Below are 26,404 nucleotides of genomic sequence, written 5' to 3' on the forward strand. Positions count from 1 at the left end.
GAAAGGAGGGTAGATTTACATTTTCAACAAAAACAGAAAGACCAAAAATCCTCTCGCTTTCAGTATTTTCAACCGTTGAATTTTTTAAGGCAAGCTTGATGTATCACTTACATTAAGTCACGCTGAAACTGATGCATGCATGTCATGCACCTACCTCCTCACAAGACAGTTAAGACCACATTTCTGCAGAGATGAACCCAGCTCTGCTGAAGATGGGTTCAAGGCCATGCAGGGGCTGCAGAGCGAAGCTACAAGCTGCAGTAGTTTCAGTTGAAGCTGAACTCAGATGGAAGTTGTAACTGGAAAAATTGGAAGCCTCAGCTTGAATAATACCAGAATGTGGTTATCAGGGAAATGTACAAGTGGAAAGGCTTCAATCCGTGGCAGTCAGGAAAATGCAGGGACATACTGGGTTTATATGGCAAGGGTTTGGTAGCAGGAGGCTGCAGGGGTGGCCTCTGTGAGCAGAGTTCCCATGGTAGATAAGGACCAGTTTTAGATGGGGACCTGCCGCTGGCCAGAGCCAACTCAGGGACTGACTCTGATAGGGCCTCTGGGAGAGATAATTTAAGAAAGAGGGGAAAAAATAAAAATGCTGCACAATCACAGCTGGGAGAGAGGAGCGAGAAGCAGCCCTGCAGCCCCCAGCTCAGTGCAACAGGAGGAGGGCAGGAGGGGCTGCAGGCACAGGGCAGCAGTTCCCCTGCGGGCTGTGCAGGGAGAGGCCCCTGGTGGAGCAGGCTGTCCCCCCTGCAGCCCATGGGTCCCACATGGAGCAGATCTCCACGCTGCAGCCCCCCCATGGGTGGAGGAGCCCCCAGCGGAGCAGGTGGATGTGGCCTGGAGGAGGCTGCGGCCCATGGAGAGCCCCCGCAGGAGCAAGCCCCGGGCTGGAGCTGCAGCCCGTGGAGAGGAGCCCACGCAGGAGCAGGGGGTCTGGGGGGAGCTGCTGCCCACCTGTGGGGGACCTGTGCTGGAGCAGTTTGCTCCTGGGGGATGGATGGATGGACCCCGTGGGACGGAGCCATGTGGGAGCAGTGCTTGGAGAGCTGCTGCCTGTGGGCAGCCCCCGCAGGATCAGTTTGGGAAAGAAAATCAGTTCAGTAACTGTGAAGGAGCAGTTGAGACAAAGCATCATGAACTGACCACAGCCCCCATTCCCTGTTCCTCTGTGCCATTTGGAGGAAGGAGTTAGAAGAAAGTGGATGGGGGGAAGGTGTTTTTATTTTGCTGTTAGTTCTCACTGCTCTAGCTTGTTAGTAATAGGTAATAAATTTCATTAATCTCCCTACACTGAGTCTGTTTTGCCTGTGACTAGAGTTGTTGAGTGATCTCCTTGTCCTTATCCCAACCCTTGAGCCATTTTCATCATTCCATTTGAGGAGGGGGAGTGAGAGAGCAGTTGTGGTGGAGCTCAGCAGCCCAGCAGAGTAAAACCACCACACAGGAATAAAGCATGGAGGCTGTTGCTGGTTTCCTAATTCAGCTTTTGTTCAGGAAATCAAGAATTTTTACTATGTTGTCAATGAATGGAGACTGAACAAAACTGCTTTCTGTCTGAATCTTTAAATACCAACTTCTTCATTAGAAGCCTTCTAAAATGATAAGAACATCATACAAGCCTGAAAAACCACTCTCTGGGTTATTCTGCTAGTGTTATAACTATACGGTTCTCTCTAGCAATCATAAACATTCATATGCAGAAGCCTAATTTTTGGTTGTACAAAATATGCATATTTTCATGTCTATTCTCATTTTTCTTTTGAAGCCATCTTTTACTTCATACACCTGTTTCACTTACCAAGGCCTCTTACACTGCTTACACTGCTTACACTTAGAACAATTTTGGATATTTGCACACTGAGTTATTCAAACTAGTGCATACATGCAATTAATATGGGAAAACAGGTAAATATAGGGCAGAAAAGACACACACCACCCAAAAATCATCAAAAACTTTGAACTGAAAGAAGTCAATCATTTTAATAGAAGCAAAATTGAAACTGAGAGCATATTTTAAAATGAATAGAGACAGATGATGAAATCCATATCACTTTCCACCAGAGCTAAATTCCAAACCCAGAGGTACATGATACAACATGATAGGAAAGGAACTGGAGGCCAAAATATTTAATATATGTAAGTGAAGCATAGTCTTATGAATTTTGAGATGTTAGTGTTTCCACTGGACTGGATTCTGACTACAGTAGCATGAGGTTGACCTGTGGATTACTAATAACTCATATAATCCGTTCTACAAGGACAACATAGCTCTTTGTTTTGTCTTCTTTTGTTTTGTGAATTTTACATTAAATCAGATTTTAACCAGTGTAAATATATTTTTTTTCTCTGTAAAACTTTGTGGTTCATTTTACTCTGTGACACAAAGCTTCTTATACCTCACCAGGTGGATAGTGCCAATTAATGCAAAGAAGCCTATTGCTCCTGTGAGATCAGTTGAACAAAGAAGGATAAAATATGAGGGGCAGCTTTACAACAGTGAAATAGTAGAGGAGAGCTCTGTAAGCAACATCTGTCATCTCATCCAGCAAAATGAAACAATGACCACTACACAGAAATGTTTGAGGGTTAACAACTTCAAAGAGAAATACCCTTTGCTGACTCAAAGGAAGGATTACACACAGCCTGAAACATTAGACTTGCAGGAGTAATCCATTTGACAGGAGGGTTTATCTTAACAAGGGCTATGAAAATCATCTGGAAAGGGTATAGTGTCCTATAGCAAGCCCTTCAACAGTGCCCTAGTCATGATCAGGAAGCATGTACATGTACATTTTACAGAGTTAATGGCAAGGTCATCATCAACACCCCAGCAGGAAATGACAGTTAACAGAATTAACAGTTCAGTAGGTATGCATTAAAAATAAATAAATAACTCTTAAGATCAATAGACACATAAGTTCTTCCAGGAACGGCAAATCTCTTCATGTTAGCAATTTTCTTTCATATATCCTAATGCATCAGGCTTAGATTATAGACATCTGAACCAATGACAAGTGGAAAGAAATATTTGTATTGAGAAACCAGCGCCTCTTTAATCTCAAAAATATCATAAGAACATAGTTCAAAGAGTTTTTAAGAGAAAATCTGAGATTTTTTTTACTTTAGAAGTACTTGACAAAATTGAGTGGATAAAGAAATAAATTCTTAGCTCTAATATAAACATATTTTCATCTAGAATGTTTTGTGCCCATAATATGCAGTCTCATAATATGGTCCTTCCTTGGCTAACAAAACTCTTTACCATCGTGAGGTACAGTCTCTCATGTACATGTTGGAAAACTGAGGCACAGAGAGAAGTCTCTGAATAGAATTTTTATCTCCCAGGTCCCAGCCATATGCTTTTAAGTTGGCATCATCATTGCTCTACAGAGAAAGAACTAAACAGAAATTTCAAATAAGAATATGTCATTTTGGCTGCTTACCTAACCTGGGTGATGTTATTGTGTTAACATTAATTTTCTCATTGCAGGGATGGAGATGACAAGGTCTGTAGGCTGCAGGCTTTTCGGAGGAAAAACATTCATTGCCATGCCTTCCTGTGATCTTGTGCATACACTGGATGACTCGGGACTGCATTCCTTTGCCACAGGTAACAGAGCACTGGAACACACAGAAGACAGACATTCACTGGAAAGGTATTTTTGCCTGCAAAACATGAGGTGAAATGCTAGTCCAGCTGAAGTCAATGGCTGTTACTTCAGTTATCAGCAATCTGAGATTTCTGCCTTCTATTCAGTAGCCTATATGAAAGTCAACTCCTATATGAAATAACAGACCAAAAGGAAATACCACTGAAGTAGTGTTTCCGTGTTTCCAGCACGCTGTGGCTGTCAAGGTCCACTTTGCAGAGCCAGTGATGAAACTGAAATGCAGCAACCTGGATGAAAGGAGCAAGGGCCATTCTCCTGTATTTGTCTTCTAATTTACTTTAATAATGGAAGTGAGAGTGATGGAACAAACAACAATGCTGATGCAGAGAAGCATTTTGAAATAATCCATTACTCCTGTCAGTGCAAACTGTCCTTTCCACTGAGAAGTTTAGAGTGTTTGCCTCCTCCTCCTGCCTTTGCTTTCGGTCTCCATGTTTTCATGTGTGTCCGACAAATAAAACCCATGCAATCCGTGACTGGCTGCTTGGTGTTCAATCAGCCTTCCCATCTTATTGCCACAAGGAATGAAGTGAGAAAACAGCTAAGTCATAATGTTCTACTTTTATCACAGTAACATAACAAATTAAAATGAAAACTTGGGCAATGTTTTACAAATGCATAAAAAACCTGTTCTGAGCAAATAAATTACACCTTTTCCCCTTCACTGACTTTTTATGCACAAAATTTAATGGGGCTTGAAATGACATATGTTCCATTGCTTTAATTAAAAATTCATTGAAAAGAAAATTATGTTGCAATTTGCTCTTATGTGCTAGTGGTTTTCACTCACACATCGACACATTTCATTCAGTTTTGGAGAAATTTACAATACAGAACATCTTCAAGTATTCATCAACCTCTTGCAATGAATGGCATAAGCACTAGCTGAAAATTTATACCACTACACCCACATAATCCTGATAACATTTTTTTTTTCTAAAAAAAAATCTCAATTTTGTAAATATTTACAAAACATTTCCTTGGGATGCTTCATGATACAGCAGGAAAAAATACTTAAATAAAGGACAAAGACAAGGAGAGGAACAGCAACCTATAACAACAAAGGTTTCCCAACCAGCCTCTCTCGAGATGGAGATGTAGACTTTATCAAGCCTTCAAAGAAAGAAAAAAATTTGAATGTAGGAAGCACTGAAGTGTTTTATACCCTTTCCTTTTGTCAGTTATGTGCTTTTGGGTGACATTTTAAGCACTGTTACTAGGAGAAGATTTACACATTCCAAATGGGAAACAAGGGGGCGCCAGGGGAGTTAGATTCATGTTTCATACCGAAAGAGGTACAAAAGACTAGGATACATATTTAAAGAGTGTTTTCAGAAAGGACTAATAACATCGAAAGCACATTTCAGCTTGTAGCCACATGAAATAGCATTCTGTAGATGCGGTAAGTTGACTTGATTTTGCTCCTCAGTGATGTACATCAGGAGTAGTTCCACTAAGTCAATAAAGTTTCTGTAATTATTTGCAAAGTTAATCAGATACAATCTGCACAGTTCAAGGCTTGCAAAGACATTCAGTTAGGAAAACACTATTATCTGTTCAATACAAACCATCACTTAGCAAATGAACCAATATGCCGATTACAGAACAAAATCCAGCTAGTACTGAAGTCTTCCACACGCAGAAGTCTCTCATCAACTTTGAATTTAGTATACTGGTTTTACACTGCATGAAAAGAAGACTCTTAATTCCTTTTCCTGAATTCTCTACCTTTTTCCAGTGCAGCTAAAAATACTGTGACTTCCTATAATGGCCAACATTATACACATGACAAACATGCATAATTACACATACAGATACCCCAAATTTAATTGTCAGCAGCAGCCAGAACACTGATTTTTTCATCTTGCCAAAATTCCATCCACTTCATGGATTCCTCTCTCCATTCTTCAGATAGGTAGCATGTGGGGAGGATGTAAATTTGTTTTTGTTCCTGGAAGATCAGGAATATGGTCAGAAATGCCTTAAAGATGTTATGTGATTGGTATATATTTCTCAAATTGCATTTCTTCCCAAAACATTCTGGTCACCCTGCCACAGATAGAGGCCAGGAATGAGGCCAGGAAGCTACCAAAGTGCATTATCTCCATAGAAGGACCTGTGAACGCACTGGCTGTCTCACAGCCTGCTTGTGTACAGACTTTCCAGATGAGGGGCAAGCTGGGAGATTTCCTTGTGGAGAGCACTCTGGCTGCAGCCACATCTTATTTATATCAAATGAGCACCAACCTGAAAGATTCTACTGATTGCAATGCATCTGAGACAATACTCAATGAGTAGACAGTTCTTTCTCAGGTAACCAATGTGTAAACCCTTAATATCTACACAGAACTTGGCAAGATTTTGGCATTAAAATCTTAATTGGCAAATTAACTTCCCTTTAATGACTGAGCTGCTGCTAACTTTCCTGGGATATTTCAAAGAGCTCTATGAAGCATTACACTGTGTTTTGTTGGTGGTGGTGGTGTTTGGTTGTTGTTGTTGTTGTTTTTAATCAAAAAAATGTATACAGCTTCCAAACAATTCATTTTGTGTTGCATGACCTACACGCTATCATCCATCATTTAGAGGAGGAAAACAATGCTGAACGATACTAAAATGATACGTTTCAGTTCATATGGGAAGTATGTGGCAAAGCAAGAAATAAGACATTTCCCTTCACCTTCCCTCCCCTTTTATCTACTTTTCACAGAAGTGTCTAACTTTGTATTTATTCATATTTTATAAAACTGAGAGCTTTTATTAAATTTTGAAAGATGTTCAGTGAGAACTGTGAAGAGAAAGGGCTGCAATCCAAAACATTCAAATTCAGTCCCATTAGTTTAGTCTACCCTGGTCACATATCAGAAGAAGCAGTGCTGTCTGACTTCAGAATTAACAGTTCTATTAATTGGAAGCCAGAAAAAAATGAGAAGAAAATCACTTTACCATAGCTATATTATCTCATGTTCAAAGTAATGTGAAATTTAATATCTAATAAAAACATTTACACATGGGACACATACAGAAAAAAAATAAATATTTCTAGTCATTTTAAAAGCAACTGGAAATAAAATGAAAAATTTCAGACATAACATCTTATTTGCATAAAAGTAGGGAAAACACACTTCAGGTATGGCATTTGCTAGTGACACACACGAACTGAGATTGCGTGTCTCCATGAAGTATCCTGACATGTAAATGAATTTGTACTACATACATACCAGCCAGCTGCTGGGATAACTGAGAGCAGCAAATGACTATTGGAGGATAAAAGGCATCCACAACATTTTTTCTTTATGGCTCTGAAAACGTATAGACTTGTTCCATCTTCTCCAGAATACACCTCAATTTCTGCAAACCAGCTAGATACAACACAGAGCAACAACTCTGATCCTCATTACAATACTCACTCTACTGCATGAACATCTTTACATCTAGCTCTGTACACTAATGCCTCTTAACTTTGCCTCACTTTTGGATTTTTCTCACTGAAAATGTTTGCCCAGAGTGAAATACTGTTCAGTGGATGTGCAGGTATCACATTTTAGGTAGCACTGCTAGTATGTAGTCAAAGCTACACAGCTTCTGTATACTTGTGCGGTTTCCAAGTTTAAAACTAACAAGATTTTCAATTTACAACCGTACTTTCACCTTCACATACTATGCTATGAATTTAATCATAAAGCAGTCCATCTGACAAAACTGAATATATTTTCCACAATTTTAAATATATATATATATATATATATATATATATATATATATATATATATATATATATATATAGTGTAAAGCTTATGTACATAAAATTTGCAGAAAATGGCCACTCCAAACAAATCCATAGCAACTTGCTACGGATCCAGGAGATCTTCGATTAGTTTCAACCCACAAGTTTTGTGACTAGGGAATGGAGAATGTTTTTCTAGAGCTCTTCTCCCCACATCTCCCAAATGTCACACTTGCACATGCTACACTTTATTTTTGCGGTGGTTAATTACAGTTTAATTTTCACTGTTCAGATGACCTACATTTTAAGGCCATGTAACTGATTAGCAAAATTCCCGTAGGACAACTGTGCTTGTAGGTTTAGACTAAATGTTCTAATACGCAGCCGGAGGTTTTTTATGTGGCTGTTAATCTGTGCATTTTGGACACATTCCTAAAGGTACTGTAAAACCATTCAAGCAGCAAGACATGTAAAATATTCCTGTTAAAGATTACAAGAAAATCCTGGATAAATATAGTTAACAGACTTTTATATTATTATTATTTTTTTCTCTCAAATAAAATCTACCCACCCTATTTGAATTTTGTCCTACTTTTGAACTTCTTTTAGACATAATTTCAAGGACAGAAATCTAGGCGTTAAATATAACAATCCTTACACTTGGCATGCACACCAGTTACCCAAGATTCCTTCCTTCTGTTCCCTGCCAAAGATATATATTCTGGAGAGAATACACATTCCCATGGCCAACAGCTGAAGAAGGTGCTGTAATGCCTTAGTTGCTTCCAGCTGGCCTTCAAACGAAGTAGGAATTCCTAAATTAAGGGAAAAATTGTCACTGGCAGACAGTAATGGTCAAATTGCATCCTTCTTCCAAGACAACAGGCAATCACTGCAGAGGTCGATAGGATCCACAATGAAAAACCCAGTCTGTGGCAATATTAACAGAATTGACTTGGACAATTTATTTTCAAGAATAAGTGGATTGTTCAATAAAAGGGTTTTACAAGTCTAAGTAGCATTAAAAATGGAGAGAGATGTGCTCATAAGGAAACTCAGTGATGAGTTCTACTGGAAATTATTAGCAGAGCATTCCTAATCATTTATGTATAGGTTCATCAGTTCCAGCATTCAAGCAGTTTCAACCTTTTCATAAAGTGAGTGTAAAACAAGGGTAGCAAGCAATCAGATATTAGCAACAGGACTAGTATTTGCTTTCATGTCTGCAATTTTTTTGTGTACCTTTTGTTTTTATAAAGTTCACTTTTGAAGGCAGGTAGTAGGTAAGGTAGTGCATTTGTTTTCAATAAATGGAGTTTAACAATATTCTTATTTTTAAAGGTTACTAGATACAGTAAGTTATCTGCAGTTTACTTAACCTTTTTTTTTTTTTTTTTAATAAGACCATTTGTGAATAGCACAACTAATAGGGACTAATAGATCCAAACATAAGATGAAGTCTGAGTTCTCCTATGCATCATTTCCAGGAAGGTCTTTATGCCTCTCTCATTTCTGACACACCCAACACCTCAGTATATGAACGCCAAATTTAAAATTCAGAACTTGTGCTAAGTTTAGCTGAAAAAAAACTGCTGTTGGTTTCTGCTAAGTTTAGCAAGCTTGAGCTGTCCTTACTTATTTTTCTTTTTCTTTTTTTTCTCTATTTTTCTTTTTCTTTCAAGTTCTTCTTTCTGGAGTGTCAATTAATACTATGTAAATGTCAACTCTTATGTAAAAGACATAAGAGTTGAAAGGAAGACAGACAGCTAAAGTCCACATTTGATAAGCTGGGCTACAGACAAGATTTATATGTAGGAAGTCCTCATCACTTGGTCTAAAGAACCCGGATCTTTCTTTTCTGTTTCTATTTTTTTAACCATTGTTAGCTTCCAATAGAAATCAATTATATTTTTTCATGGAAAATGAGAAACTGCCTTTGGTAACAAGACAAGAAACAACTAAAAGTTTACAAGTAAGATTTGATTGTGGAATACGACGAGGAATTTGGTTTAACATGAATATTAAGGAAACAACAAAAAAAAATTGTTTTTGCTATGACAGCATATGAAAATTTCTCCCTTGACAATGCTCTAGACTGGCATTAATCGTTTACTCTGAATCAATAGTAGGGTTTGTCAGGCTTCAGTCTTAGCAGGCTCACTGGACTCAAGTCGGAAATATCAAATTCTTTGTCCACAGGTGACACCTAGGTTCAGTTCCCCCATTTCTTTTTAGATGAACTAGTTAAACATGATCACTCACTTCATGACTGAATAAGCCTGAGCATCCCAATGAATCTAGTCTCTTTTGTTAGGACAGTTATACTTACTAGTTTGTTCAGGAAGCCTGCTGAGATTCTTCCTCAAGGTATGCAACATTGGGTTAATTCACAAAATCCTGTATGTAATAGGGAATTTAGACTAGATAATGTTAGGGTACAACAAATCCTGTGAGAAAGATGAAAACTACTGGAGGGACAAGAACCTCTTCACATTCAGGGGTGATAAATACCACAATGTACTTACTGGTTATGCAAGAAGACCCTTGGATTTGGAAGGGGAAATCCCTTGCAAGGCTAAAGAGTTATTAATGTAGCACATAAGATAGGTTTGGATCCCTTTGGAACTAAGAAAAGAGAAAAACTGATTTTTTTTTGTTGTTGTTGTTTGTTTTTTGTTTGTTTGTTTGATTTTTTCAGGTAAAGCTAGGCAGGTACATTTATCTTTAATCACAAATGTGATATACTGCTAAATCAACTGAAGACCTTTTTAATTTATAGATATATAGGTTAAACATAAAATTATTTACATGCTTCTGAGTGAAGCATTAGTCTATTTTTGCAGTTCTATAAATTTTATTTTATTTATCTTTCATGTTTTTTAAAAGCAATAAACATACAAAGATGAAACCAAATTGTATTGGGTGTATGTGGCAAGGGTTTGGTAGCAGCGGGGCTGCAGGGGTGGCCTCTGTGAGCAGAGCCTAGCAGCTGCCCCACGTCAGAGCAGAGCCTGCTGGCTCCAAAAGGGACCCACTGTTGGCCAGATCCACCAGCAATGCTGGGTGGGCCTTCTGGAGAGCAGATTGAAGGAAGGGGAAAAAAAAAAAAATAAAAATGCTGTGCAGCACAGCAGCAGAGAGGAATGAGAAAATGGGAGAGAACCATCCCTCTGCAGCCCGCCAGGTCAGTTCAGCAGGAGAGCAGGAGGTGCTCCACGCACAGAGCAGCAGTTTCCCTGCGCCCTGTGGAGAGGCCCCTGGTGCAGCAGGCCGTCCCTCTGCAGCCCGTGAGCACATGAGCAGATCTCCATGCTGCAGCCTTACCTTAACCCTTGAGCCCTTTTCATTATATTTTCTTCCCCTCTTCCATTGAGAAGGGGGATTCAGAGACCAGTGTGGTGCAGTTTAGTTGCCCATAAGGGTGAAACCACCACAAATGTTTAACTTCGTTTTTGATAAGATAGATCTGTGATATCTGTGATACTCTTACATGAGAGAAGTGAAAGCTAACCATATGAGAAGCATTTTTTAAGGATCTTTGCTCTTCTGTCAATGAAACAAGCAACTCCAGTGAACAGCACTTTTACAGAACTAGTAAATTGTTGTCAATACATTTCAAAGAATCACAGAATTGAAGGGGCCGGAAGGGACCTTGAAAGATCATTGGGTCCAACCCCCCTGCCAAAGCAGGTTCCTTAGAGCAGGCTACCCAGGTAGGTGTCCAGACAGGCCTTGAATATCTCCAGAGAAGGAGGCTCTACAACCTCCCTGGGCAGCCTGTTCCAGTGCTCCATCACCCTCACTGTGAAGAAATTCTTTTGCATGTTGGTGCGGAACTTCCTGTGCTCTATCTTGTGACCTTGTCCTGTCCCCGCAAGGAGTAATTGTCACAAGATATGGATATTTTAACAATTTACAGATATTTTAACAATTCTATAGGTACTGTATATTTGTCTGAGACTATATGTTATTTTTAAAGGATGTCAGAGAAGAAACTGGAAGAATACAGTTATCTGTATGAGCTGCGTGATAAAACTGGTTATACAGATGATTATACAAAACTGTTTAAGAGGACTCACCCTCTGTGCATTAGACTAAATTTTGTGTTGCCAACACCTGGTAAAAACTAATTTCTGTAGCATATTGTATATATTACTGCTATTAATGTGTAGTCGTAAATAAGACATTATTACATCTCAGACTTTCACGTTAGATATGGCAGTTTCATAGAAGAAAACCTTCCATTGATTTTAACTATTAAACAGCCAAACGAGAATACGACGATATGGAAGCAGTTAGGTTTGAAGATCTTGTAGTTATTTATTTTTTCTACAAAATTAATTGGACTATTATTAATTGGACAGGTTATTAAAAATCTGTCCAAAATAAATTCTTAAAAATCATTGAAATGTTAGCCTCTGAGTTTAAGGCTTTAAGTTTGATAATTTAATATATCATGAGGCTGTTCTGTAGAAAACCTTCCAGGGAAAATCAAAGCTCATCAGGACAAACCTTTAGTTAAAGGCATTTCATTAGCATTGCTAATGAAAAGACAATTGGAAGAAACCGTTAAAAACATAAATGCCATAGGAGAGGAACAAATCTTCATGAAACCCCTCTCTTTCAGAAATTTCTACTTTCATATATTTCAGAAATTAAAGAAACCTATGTGAAAAGCTGTTGTGTACCATATAAAATTAAGTATTTGACTCTGATTTTTTTTTCCAGTAGTAGAAGTAAAAATGAAAGAGCTCATCCCTAACAATGACTTTATTCCATTCAATTTACCAAATTTTAAGTCATGAAGATCTGAAGTAATATCAAGTTACTAAGTTAAATGGATGTGAATGATACTAAAAAAAAAAAAAAAAGAAAAAGAAAGAAAAGAAAAGAAAAAGCAAACAAACATCAGTTAATGAGGAAACTGAACTTTAAGAGTTTATTGTTTGTTTGTTTGTTTGTTTGACTGAAATACCATGATCTCACATATAGGCCATTAATTTTGAAAAAAAAAAAAAAATCCTTAAAAGAGTAACAAGGAAAATGAATTAGAAAATGACTAACAATTATCAACAAAATTTCTGCTGATTAATTTTATCTTTAAAATATGTAGACACAATAAATGCAAGAATATGGATCTCCAGAAAATTCTATATTAATAGGAAATTCATGAACTGAAAGGGTTTCATTATGTGTGATGATGTCACCCAAAGGCATGAATGTCCTGAGAGAACTACCAGAAGGCCAGGAAATAGACAATGTTAACCAGTCTGAGTTGCTGTGATCCTGTGATAAATTTACCAAAGAACAATCATTACTTTTGGGTGAACTCTGTTTTATGTCAACATTAGTGGAGTTATTTGTGGCAAGATTAGATGAAGGAACTCTGGAGATTAAACATAAATCTTTGAACAACAGCCTGAAACAGCACAGATAAGGCAGAAAAGTAAATCTTTCTTCCAGTAATTAAAAATCTATAATATTCCCTGCAATTCATTAAAACTGGTAAATGAATTTAATTTAAAACAGTAATTTCAAAATAATTTTCAAGATTGGTTATATAAATATATAAAAAATATATTAAAATGTAAAAATACTTTCAGGTAGTATTCAAAAAGAAATCTTTAGAAAACAGTAAAAAGCGAGAATCACATATATTAAGACAAAATACCAAACAAGAAACAACATTTTTGTGGCAAAAAGAGAACTTTTTAGAGGATCAATTTTGTCTCAAGAAAGTAGTATTCACCTGAAGTAGTATTATTTACATTAACTGTGTAAAAGATAGGATAAAAAATGCATGAAAGAAAAAAGTTTTCCAGCACATAGAAATCATCTAGATCCCACAAGAGCAAAAGGATTACATAAATTCTAACAGAACCCAAGTCAACAAGCTAAATGAACTACACATTGGCAGATGATACAGTCAGATGCTGAAGAAAACTTTTGGAAGGACAGAGAGATGATCTTAGCGATGGAGATACACCAGGCCTATTGGACTGTCTCAGCACTGGATTGAGTGACTGGATTTTCCTGTGCATGTTGACAGTTTTGGAATGATTTGTCAGCTATCAGAGAAAAGGATCTAGGCATCATCATGAACAGACTGATGAAATAATTTGCCCAATGCATATCACCAAGTAAAAACAAGAAACAGAAAACAGAGTTACGAACATGCAGCAAAAGTCTACACTGAAAAGATGAAATAAGTTTATGGTTCAAAATGTCAGGGAGCTGCTGTTCTCCAGATTTGGGACTAGCTGTGAAATGCCAGCTAAGCCGCAGTGTTTTCAGGTGTATACTGAGATAATACCTACTGTTTTACACTATAGCCTCAAGTATATCATCAGTCATTGTAGATTGGAGATTCTTACATGGAACATGGATTGTATGTATGCAACACTCATTTCAGTTTAAAGTCTAAGAAAATAAAAGAGAAGCTGGTGTTCTTGTTTTTCTTGTATCCCTCCCTGGCCCCCATGGGCCATGTTACTTCTCTGTTCTATTAGCTCCTTTCCTTATTATTTATTTGTGATGTTATCTGATGGTATTTTTTTGCACATAAATTCAGCATAGCTCCTTGGGAAACTGTGAAATTCTGATGGTCATTGTAGTCCCTATTTTACAGAATTTTGTTGAGAATAACCTTTTTTGACCAGGCATGACTGAGGGAGAATTAGTGTCAGCACAAGGACAGTGAAGGGATGCTTGCTGTTAACTCTTCATCATTCAGTAGAGATCTCTGTGATACACAGTTGGGCTGTGAAGCTCTGCACTGTAATAGTATAAGTAAGTGGAAAGTAAAGCTTTCACTGGTCAAGCACCATTTATCTCCCTGGTGAATTATGTGTTAGCCTTCCAGAAGCCTGCCTGTGCAAAGCTCTGAGGAGACCTTAACAAAAATTGGTTGTTATTTCTGGGAGACCACATGTTTAAGTCCTGAATATTGGACATTACTGCTGTTCAGTAATTCCTAAGTATGTTATTCTTTATTTAAATCGATGTTTATATGCATACATGTGCATATGTAAGTCCCTTGTAGCAGTAATGCATGGCCTGGCACTGCAAGGATCACAACCAGAAAGTTTGGGAATTGGTAGTTGGTCTGATCTAGTCTATACTAGAATGGCTTAGAAGACAGTAGGCAGTGGCAAAGGAGGTGGTGAAAAGCAGTGCTCTGTAATTTCTGCCTTTGTATATCTGCATGACACATCTCCCATCAGGTATACATGTAAATCTGTTTCCTTTGCCTGGGCTTCTTACCTTCAAGAGATCACAATGTCCAAATGTCAATAGGCAGCAATGGGAAAGCCTTAGAGTGTACCTGCTATCCTGTCTGTAGCGGAAACGCTTAACCATTACTCAGAGGCATCCTTCTTGTACTTTTAGCTCTAATAGTTATAGCTAAGTTTTTCTTTTTGTTTGTTTGTTTGTTTTTAAACAAGCTCCACACCGATTCCAATCTTATCCTTAACTTAATCTTATTCTTAACTTAATCTTATTCTTAACTTAAAAAAAAACCAACAAAGAAACAAAAAAAAAAAAACCAACAACCATCCAGTGGCAAAGATTAATGTTGCAATACAGATGCACATGTAGGATCTTTTTCTCTGTGAAGATTTTAAGTAAAGGACATGGTGTTTAACAATTCAATCAAACTTCCTTCCTCAATTCATACCTTTGTGTCACTCCGTACAATTTCAAGAAGCCTTTAAAGTACTTGGTCCAAAAAAATCTCTTTACCAGAGCTTACCCAATTGACAGTATCTTGTATGACTTGTCATGCAACGCAAACATTTCAGCTTAATTTGGGGGAGCTGAAGTAATTAATTTTTAATTTTAAAGAATGTTTGAAAAATATTCATATCATTCTAGGCATTCACATTTTTACCATATTGTGTGTAGGTAAAGAAGATTCCTAAAATATTAAAAATGTTGTTATAGATTAGTATTTTGGAAATCTGAAGTGTATCCAGTTTCTGGACTATAGATTACTGATTCTCTTCTCAGCATCATTGAAAAAAGCCATTAATGCTAACATGGAATAGCAGCCCTTTTCAGAATGCTAAACCCCCAAACCATCACTTTCCAGTGAGACTGTGGGAAGAATAATTTCCTCAAACACAGTCATTTGCCTGGTAAGAAAAGGATCAAATCACAAAAAATCAGTGGATACTCTGAATTTAGTACACCACTAAAATATGTATCACATCTATCATATTTGGCAATGCCAGACTCCCAAATCTAGTAATTCAATAAATAACTAGACAAGCTGTCAATACAGAAGGTAATTACAGAACATAAAAGGACAGTTAGTTGTCAACAATAGAAAATGGCAAAATAGAGATGTTCTATCTGTGTGCAGCATGGATATCTAGAGCTTATTCAACTTAAGATGAGTTGGACCACATAATATTGAACTGAATTTCTTAAAATTCATGCAAACTGACACAGAAATTTCAAGTTTTCAACTTCACTGGAAAAAAAAGTTTGCTTTCATTACACAGATACATCTTTTTCTCACCAATAAGCCTGAACCCAGTCAGTAATCATTCCTGTCAGATCTGAAGAGTGACAATTGGTAAGGCAAATGGCAGCCAAACTGCTTCACTTAAAGCAATGGTTTAGTCTTTAAGAACCACAGAGAATATGGCTGGAAGAACAGCCCAGAAAATTTGTAAAGCTGCCCAAAGGTTCAAAGTCCATTACTGCATACTAATACTAGTACTAACAATATTTATTTCTGAAATATTGATGGGTATAAATGGAAGAAAATGTTATTAATTTGTGAAGTTCTCAGTTACCTATTTTAGCAGGATTTTTACCACTTCTACTACCACAGAGTAAGAAATATCCAGATGTATTTCAGATTTCCTTTTCTTGTAGAATTTTCTACACCTCCTCTAACTGCTAATTTTTATGAAGCTATCCTACAAATCAACCTTTTCACTATTGATTTGTGTTTCTTACACATATTTCTGCATGCCTCCCCGAAAACCATTTAAAAATCAGCACAGTCCAAAGCAATTCAATTCCTGAACTCATCGGTGTTAATTTCTTCTGGAAGGTACAGATTTAACAGGCAACAACAATGGCAATGTAAGTGAACCTCTTCTTTCCTCATACAACTCTTTCACATGGCACCATGCAGCATGCTGCACATCATGCAATGAGACTGTGACTGCACAGACCCCTTGAGCGTGGGGCTGGATTTGCCTCTGCTAAATGTTGCCATCTGCCAAGCATCCTCTGCTAGCTATCAGTTTTTGTTTGTTTGGTTGGTTGTTTAGTTTGTTGTCGCTGTTGTTGTTTCTCATTTGTTCACCTTTGTTTTGCATTATACTGCCTCTTGTAGACCCTGAGAAGGTTGCTATGGGCACTCAATTTCTTGAAGGGCATGTTCAAAACAAATATATAAAGGCTGTACCTTCTACTTGAGAACATCCTACAACACAGAGTAGAAAAAAGGTTAGCTGAAATCAGGTGGAATTAAAATGCTTTTCATTTTTTTCTTTCTGATTATCTATTTGAATTCTCTGCCTACCAAGCCTCTTGTCAGACAGAATTGCAAGCACCCTTCAGCATGGGCTGTAAGCACAGTATGTATGCACAGTTTTATGCATGTTCAAAATGGGTAATGTCTACTTTTAAAATCCCTGAGTCTTGTCAGTGCTTTTACCTTTTATGAAGGGTGGTCTTGATTTGTTTTTCTAGAAACTGACATTATATTTATTCAAGGCAAAATAGTATGGTACACTGAACTGATCTATAAAAGAAAAAACTATCTATCTGAAAAAAAAAAATGTTAATATTACAGGATTGTTTGGAAATGAACAAAAACCTCCCCACTCTCATTTCATTATATTGGTATCTTCCATTTGATTTTCTCATACTTCTTTTCTGAAACAGGCATATCTCATTTGCTGGAATCTTACTGTATAATTAAGTCAATATAAACATTATCAACAAGATGACAATATTATTTTGACTTCAATTCAATTGACATCAAAGTCACATATTTCATTTGTCCATAGTCTTATTAATAGTGTCACATTTTGACTTCTGGCCAGCACTGCTCCACTCACAGAATTTAAAGAGCTAACAATCTTGGACTAGGATACAAAGAATAAAACTAAAGCTAATTACCTTGTCAGGAAAACTGCGGCATTAATAACATCCTAACTGTGAATTTTCAATTAAAGCAGACCAAATCATTTGAGATTATTTGCTATGGAAATTTAGTGGTTGTTTAAATGTTTAAAGTTTGAATACCCGATGTGGTTGAATAATTGGCAAAACTGAATTTGCTTTTTTCATTTTCCCCATTTTTATATGATTTTTGATCCAGACAAAAGAGTAGCAATCATCATCAGTGACAGCTGCTTTTTGTACCACTCAGCTGAGAGATCTCTCTGTGAACTGTTGGTTTCATTCTGTCTCTGTGCAACAGCTGGAGACTTTACTTCCTCCCCTCCTCTCTCCCTCCTCCCCTCCCCAACGTCTAGAGGGCACTGCGTGTACAATCTTAAAAAAAAAAATTGAAATAGGACATGAGTTCTGAGATTTCTTGGTATAAAAATGAAGCAGTTGCTTCAGATGTCCTTTAGACTCACACCAAAAAAAATTAAAATAAAATAAAATAAAATAAATCAACCTTTGATCCTCCATTTTCTCTTCTTCAGACTACAGAAAAAGCTTTCACTTCTTTACTGTGAGGGTGTCAGATCACTGAAACAGATTGCCCATAGAGGTTGTGGAGTCTTATTCTCTGGAGATAATCAAAACGTGCATGGATGCCAACCTGCACGACGTGCTCTAGGTGATCCTGCTCGGCAGGGGGATTTGGACTAGATGAGGTCCCTTCCAACCTTGGCCATTCTGCGATTGTGTGAAAACAAACTACATTCCAATCATTGGGATCATTATCACAGAAGCTGTATTTGTATCTTCTTCATAAACATATCCACATTTCTATTTAGGAACTCAGATGGTGCTTCCTTTTTAGCTGCTCCCGAGTGCATCTTTTCTCTCCAGCTTCCTTAGCCCAATCTTTTTGTAGAATTTGTAGTCTGTTACCTTATCTGGTCTCCTTTATGCTTACACTTTATACTTCACTTCTTACAAATGGCTGCTCCTAAAATCTATTCCCTTGCACATTGTTTTGATCCTATTGTCCCTTGCTGAATCCCTCCAAAAGTTTTGGGTATATCAAATAAAAGTTAAGCTTTTTATTATTGTTTTCAAAACCTACATTTCTCTCCACAGTATTTTCCCTCCCAAAATTCATCCTGCTTTTTATATATACTTCATTTATTCTATCAATGTTCTGAATTTTATAGATAATTGAAAAACAAGAACAAAACCAAAAAACCTTCCAATATATAAAGTATCCTAAACATGACCTTATGACCTTTGAGTATCCCATGCTGTTGTCATCTAAGTGTTCGTACTTGGAGAATTCGTTCTACAATGATGTGTTCTCTTGTAAGCCAACTAGATGTGTAAACATGCAGTGCATATGCATTTGATTTCACTTCTTCCCATGCTTACTTGTTTCTCCTTAGATGATGAATTCCCCTGAGGATGACCTAAAGCTTGTATAGCCTTGAAATTGGTGGTAAATGTGCAGCTTAGTAAAGAACACTGCTGCTGTTAAGAGTGAGCTACAACGTGCCCTTTTTGGGCCTGTATTAGATACGGTTATCTTTCCTCATCTGAAGGGAACATTTATGTTGTTCAGCATCAATTCCAAAGACACTGTTTACTGCGAAAATGTAATAGCTAATGTTTCTAGGTGGTGGATCCAGCAGCTCAGTTTGAGCCTTTATTCTTTACTTTCTCAACACACTCATGAGGGCAGGCACAGAGTCTAACTGAACAAACATATTTAGCATATGGAGCCACCTTGCTGACTTAAGAGCTATTGTGGAGTTCAATGCTCCATGCACTCCAGATTATACAGCATACTTTTAAATTAAGCAAAAATTTTAGAAAGATTGATGTATTTATTGACTTATTGGAGTCTGCCATTTTGGTCAAATATTCTTTGATCTTGGTATTGTTAAAATGTTAAGTAAAAGAATTATTTGATCTCTATGTGACTGTACCTCTAAAACAAATTAACTCCATTACAACACTACCATGATTATTAATAATGTTATCTTTTCAGTAACAGTTTAATTTAAGCTTCATTTAAAATTATGCCTTAAGAGTTCAAGGCAAGCGGCAAAGCCAATAAGGATCACATTAAGCCTCTTGTTTCAATGTGTGAGAAGCGTCATTTGGATTTTTCAAGCCAAGTCTTGGCATTAGCTTGGGGGAACTTGGCTCTGCTCAAAGAAACAGCCTTCTGTCAATGTCAAGAATGATCCTAAAGAGTAAAAACAGTGAACACAGAAGGCTGCACTGAACCTCTGAGTAGAAACAAACAGTGAGCAAAGATTAACATTTATCTGAGCTTTCCATTTGTTTCCCCCATTGCAGACATATTAATATGTATGCCATGACTTCATGTTGCTATGTACTCTAGTAATGGAACAGAATAGTAACAGGGAAAAAAAAGGAAATCCAAGTATATTTTAAATTGAACTCATGTCTCTGTAGAGAAATTAAAGCATCTCTTTTTTGGTATAAATCTTGGAAAATCTCAGCTGCATAAGTCACTCTCAGGCTGCATGTTTACTGTTCAAAAGTTTTTGTCAATTCTGTATGAAATATTTCCTCATCTTCTGATTCTGAAGTTTCAAGTACTATTTAGGTGACAGTGTTAGAGCCTTGACAGAAGTAGGAAAGAACATTTGAGATGTCAGCAAATTTTAAATAGGAAGAAATATGTTCTTGTACATTCATCTGTGACATGGATTTTTGTGAAAAGTGTTTTGTGAATTAGAGAATAAAGCCCTTCTTTTCTCCAGAGGGCACTGGGAACACAGCGTAACTGTCTGAGCATCCTCACATAGCCTCAGCAATGCTGATTTGAACGACTGCTTCAAGAAAGCAGATGGTCATTTCTCCACAGTCTACTCCCTGCTAGTGCTAGTGCTAAATGATGCAAGTTTTTACTGCAGTTTTGTGGTATGGAGATGCAAATACTAGACTTACTTCCAAACACATCCTCATGTAAAAGTAACCCTACTATTGGAGATTAATTCTGGCTGTTGCTTTAAAAATAAATGGCTATAACACCTTGTGTTTCTGAAGTAGCTAAGACAGGGGCGTTATCCTCTAGTTTCTATGAGGGTGTTCCAAAATAACAAATATTTTAAACTATCACTAGTATAAAAGCAAACAAACAAAGAAACACCCATAATTTGGCACTACCATTTAATCATCTATCCTTTAAATATGAAAAATAACTCATAAAGAAGACAAGAGAATGGAATAAACAGTAACGTGATAGTAACAATTTGTACCCCATAGTCATAAAATAAGAGCTCCCAAGCAGAATTCTATGAAACACTAGTTGCCCACAGAGTACTTGCAGCTAATTCTTGGAAGACTGGCTAGTCATACTCTGCTGGCTTTAGTCCTTGTTTCCAGCTGTTACATCACATGAAAGACAACTAAAAATATATTAAATACTTCTCCATACAAGCAAGTTAAACAGCTTCTGCAGTAATTTTTAATGCACTGAAAGTAGAAGAGGTGTGTGCAAAAGTTACAAATAGACGCAAAAAAAAAAAAAAAAGTTTAGAATCTCTCTGAACTGTGGTCTGTGATATAAAAAAAAAAAAAAAAAAAAAAAAAAAAAAAAAAACACTTGACTCTCAAGAGTCATTTTCAGCATTTCAGCATGTTTTGGATATTTTAAGCTGTATCACATGTTGAGGTAGGTTCCTAGTCCAAAACCACAGTTGATCACAGATCTATCCAATATTTTCTGATGCTTTTTGGCCTGTGCTTATGTATCTCATTGAAATCAAAGCCCTCATGCCATGGAAATGGCTTACTGACAGTTACATCAGGTGTTCAGAAAAAGACAGTAAGAGGTGCTTCCTAGATATTAAATGGTCTACGTGGAAATCGAATAGGCTGAAGGAGGGCCACAAAGATGATACGGGGCGTGGAGCATCTTCCCTATGAGGAAAGGCTGAGAGACCTGGGTCTGTTCAGTCTGGAGAAAAGAAGATTGAGGAGGGGATCTTATTAATGTTTATATATGTTTATAGATGTTTAAAAGTGTGGGAGATAGAGGGATTTGGCCAACTTCTTCTCAGTGGTTTGTGGGGACAGGACAAGGGGTAATGACCACAAAATGGAGCACAGGAAGTTCCACACCAACATGCGAAAGTACTTCTTCACGATGAGGGTGATGGAGACTGGAACATACTGCCCAGGGAGGTTGTGGAGTCTCTTTCTCTGGAGATATTCAAGGCTCATCTGGATGTCTACCTGAGCAGCCTGCTTTGGCAGGGGGGTTAGACCCAATGATCTTTCAAGGTCCCTTCCAACCCCTACAATTCTGTGGTTCTGTGAAGGTACATCCTTATGAGGCTGAAGAGTATAACTTATAAGAAACATGGAAGAGTAAGATGTGCAAATACAAATTAATGAAACCTGCAAACTATGAGTTTGAATGGACCTACAGTGGAGGATAAGAATTAGAATTTATTACAGTTGGGTAACATCTAAATGGCAAACACCCCTGTTTGGGAAAAAGGCATGGAGGGGTAGCGGGGGATGGGATGTCCAAAGCAAATTGCTCTAAACGTTTAGTAGTGGAAATTAAGTTATTTGGCCAGAAACATTTTGTTAAGCAACACTTGAAACAGATTCCAAATTATCATGGGAAATGCATGACAGAATTAGGACAGACAACAGCAACCTTTAGGTTCCTGCCAGCCTATAATGGAAATGGAAGTGGCGAATAAATACAATAGAGCATCTCACCAAAGCATGTACTACATACAGCCAATTGATAGCCTGTATGCTATAATCCAGACATATTCAGGAAGCTCTTGCTGTGAGCCAAACACAGTATACAGTGCACATGATACATTCTCTCAGTAAGATATCAAGCCAGAAGCAGACAAGAAAATATATTAAACTGAAAATAAAGAAAGATTACAGACATGATTACTGATGATTTGCTTAATCAATTGCTATCAATATTTTCAAACAGGTCTGAAAATGGAGTAATCCTGATAGGTATCTTTGAAACACAGATACCTGAATGCATCTCTTACTCTTTAATTCCATGATTTTTTTGCCTGCCTGCTAGAAACAGTAAATTTATATCACATTTGCATAATATAGAAGATGCACCTCAGGCTTTCTTCACATTCCTGATTTTTATTTATACTTTGGCCACAGTGTGACTTTATGTTTCGGTTGTTTTCTTTTTCGCAGTCTTATTGTTCCCTTAATTGGGAGAGTCCTACACATCTGATAGATACAATACTTACAGAGAATTCAGTTTGCAAAATCTATTATACTATGGGAAGCTAGTATTAAGGATGACTCACCTTAGACCAGTCTCCCATTCTCCAGATGTAGCATTTGGAATAGTCCTCACAGTCCTCTGCTTCTTTAGGTCTCGTGGACAGAACACATTTCTTGCGGGGATTTGTACACCTCACAGTCCGATGCCGTACTCCCTTACCACACTTTACAGAGCACTGTTGAAAAAAAGATGTTTTGCAGCTTTCTAAAAAAGGCATAGTTACCCCCTGTTACCTCCTTCTAACGCCCTCTGCCAAGATACCATATCTAATTCAGGACTTCAGTGATTTCCTGATTTCTAATCCTCGATTGCATAGATAGAAAGTTTGTTAAAAGCTAACACATGAACAAAAATTCCTCATCAGAATGATTATATTTGCATTTTCATCTGAAAATATATAATTTGATCAAAAATTATTTCCTTAAGGAAAAAAATAAGCCTTAAAAATTGTATTTGGATAAGAAAACATTTGAAAAGTTTTGATGAAACAAATGCAAAATGTTGCAGTAAAACTGTTATGCAATCATTGTTCAAAGAATTAAGGGAGATATAATGAAAGAGAATCTAAATAATGTTTGTGCGAACAAGACATGAAACAATTTCAAATAAATTTCACTAGTAGCTAACAGATTATTTTAAGAAGAAAAAAGTTAAAATGTAAAAGAAAATGCTGAAAATCTACACAAGAATCCAGACTGAATTCAAATTCTTTGCATATATAGCATGTGACAAGTCTTCAAGTTGCACAGAAGGTCTTAATCTATGTGTTTTTTTTCCCCACTATTCCTATTTACACTGCCAAAAATTATGCCATTTCCTTCTTAAAACATTATCACTGGTTTTGATCATCCCACTGCTTGCAGATCAAAATTATCCTTTGCCAAACTGATTATAACTGCAGGAAGCAGTAATGGCTAACTTCCAATATAACAGTGTTAGTAGGAATTGCCATGGGAAACACCTCACTCTTCAAAATATATTTATTAATTCCAGAAGAAATATACTTACTTATATGTCATATATATTTGTCATATAATAACCAACTAAAAAAAGTGGATTTCTTTCTCACACCTGGAAAGTGTGATAATGGAATAGAATAAATGGAAGTGTATACCATTCTTCCCACAACTAACTTTTGTGTTTTAAACCTCTGTACCAAACCAGAACTGTGGCTATTTGCTCCTCTTATCTCTATCTTAACATATTTCTTTTAACTCTTTGAAAACATTTCCTATGTCATAGCTCTTTCTCACTTGAGGATCAAGTGAGCACAGGAACCCGAACAATGCTCTGTACCCACATTCAGAAGCTGCTGTTTTGAGCCTGATGGCACTCATAGCACAGCTTGTAGTGTGGGAAGCACTTAGAATTGCTGTATTCTTCCAATGGAGGCAGAAGGTCTAAATAAATACTTTCAGCTTGTCCAGATGACAACAATAACAAATCCCCTCTTCCTCTGCAGTCAACTACTTTAAGAAGCTTTTTAGAAGAAAACCAAATGGACACACATATTAAAATATCTTAAGATAATAAAGCTTTTTGAATGGTAACTACATTCAACAGCAACGCTTCAGAATACAATGGATCCAAAATTGTGTTATTTACAGGTCCTATATTTACAGGTTCACTGTTTTTGCTGTTCTTAGGAAAAGAGGTAAGAAGAGAGAGGAATGGAAGGAAATGTCCTTTTTGCAAACAACTGCCTTCATAGCCTCTCTGCATTTCAACAGCAGCAACCTTCTTAATAACATCTCTTGGTACAACAGTACCTCACAGATGCTCACACTCTGAACCCAAGTTCTGGTAGCTGATAAGTGACTGCCTTAAATCCATTTGCCCCTAGTTACCTGCTACCAAGCTCAGGATGTACTTGATTATATGTGCTTGAAAAACGTCCAAATGAAACTGTTTCAGGACATTAACTAGGTAAAATGTAGTGGTTCTACATGGTTTGTTTTCCTAGTCCCTGATCCTTTTGCCGAGTCATTGCACGAGGAACCTGAAAATCATTAGGCTGAACTAAGCCGCTTGCCGGTGAAAAAAATCTCATTCTCAGAACACAGTAAGGCATAAATAATCATTGTGGATTATTTATACGAATAAATGCAGCACCTCAGACCAGACTCCTGCCTCCCACACAGTCATGCAGTCCTGGCCCTCACAGCGCTGTGCAGAAGCAGGCTTTGGCCCAAGGCAATCCCTCTCCCTTGCTCTGATCAGGGTCCCATTTCTTAGCTGCTGTGTGCAGGCTACTTGTCTGTTCTGGGTCCCTTTTCCACATGTCCTTGAACATGGAGTCCATTCAGTCATCATCCATCTACAAAGAAATACAGGCAATACAGTAAGGAGAAATCAGGAAGGAAGAAGTCCTATTAGGTCATCTGTTCTCTTGCTTAGCACTACTTGGTTACCCAAAACATACCTACAAATTTTCTCTTTCCTTTTAAGTTAACTGTCTGTAACTGTGTTAACAGACTGATTACTAATCTAGCATAATTTACATTTAAATAATATGTTAATCTTCATATAATTTAATTCCCAGCCCATTGTTTCTATGTTTTTAGAGTACTCACTTGTCATTATAATTCCAATTAGAAAAGTTCCATAATACAATCACACACATTTCAAATATGATGGATCAGACAGTATTTTTTTTTTAATTATTTTCTGTCTATCTATATGACTACCTATTTGTCAAATGCATATGCCCTTCAATTAAGGTCCCATAAGTTTCAATACAGAATCACTCCTGTGTGAAAAGCTGGTTGCTCTGGAAGAAGTACAGAAGCTCGGTTTTCTTCGTGTTCTTTAGGATCAGGCCTAACTCAGGTTACATAGTTTAAATTACAGCAACAGGGAAGGTTGATGCAGCTTGGCATAGCCTGCATACCTGGAAAGTAATCACTCTGGAATATAATTTTCCCCAAATGTTCTGTAGCTCCAGACTATGGCCACATGCCCTTAAAAATCAAAAAGTTCTGCCATTAATGCAGCACACAAGTATACCCCAGGAGACTAGATTTGCAAGGGAGTCTTCGGTAAACCAAAGTTCTACAAATCTGTTCCAACCATCTGTCAGACAATTATTGTAAGAAAACGAAACATTGAACTAAGTTTTTTTTTTTATTATTATTATTAGCAGTCCAGAGACTCAATTTACAAATCATAGCCTGTCAAGATAATGCAATAGACTTTAAGATATTTCTTCGATTGCCAGAAACAAACAAGTTATGCAACCATATGTCCTAGCTCAGTTTCTGTTGAAAGCTAACAATATTTGTTTTGTAAGAATCCTGAATACCATGGTAAAATCTGGATCATGATATCTTTCTACCTGTCTCAGCACAGCAATTAATAACACCTACAATTTTTCATTTAATAAGCTGGAAAAAGTACAGAATATTAAAAATACATATTTGACAATGCCTTAGAAAAAGATCAGACTATTTCATTTCTACCTATTCAGTATACAATGTTATTAATATAATAAAATATGAAATTGGTCAATTATGCATATAATCAAATATAAATCTGTCCACTGTGTAATGTCTGTGGAAATCC

The 26,404-nt window shown here is 37.1% G+C and overlaps 1 protein-coding gene across 1 annotated transcript in view; it reads right to left on the reverse strand.

Moving 5' to 3' along the window:
* The window catches only part of ADAMTS19 (ADAM metallopeptidase with thrombospondin type 1 motif 19), a 159,098-nt gene that overhangs the window by 533 nt on the left and 132,161 nt on the right, over positions 1 to 26,404 (reverse strand). The window contains exons 20-22 of the mRNA XM_032205788.1: positions 24,956 to 25,160; positions 22,866 to 23,018; positions 3,447 to 3,624 (exon numbers count right to left, since the gene is read on the reverse strand). Of these exons, the coding sequence (XP_032061679.1) occupies positions 3,447 to 3,624; positions 22,866 to 23,018; positions 24,956 to 25,160 (536 nt within the window). The remainder of the gene's footprint in view (positions 1 to 3,446; positions 3,625 to 22,865; positions 23,019 to 24,955; positions 25,161 to 26,404) is intronic.

The sequence above is a fragment of the Aythya fuligula genome, chromosome Z (assembly GCF_009819795.1).
Source record: "Aythya fuligula isolate bAytFul2 chromosome Z, bAytFul2.pri, whole genome shotgun sequence".
Lineage (NCBI taxonomy): Eukaryota > Metazoa > Chordata > Aves > Anseriformes > Anatidae > Aythya > Aythya fuligula.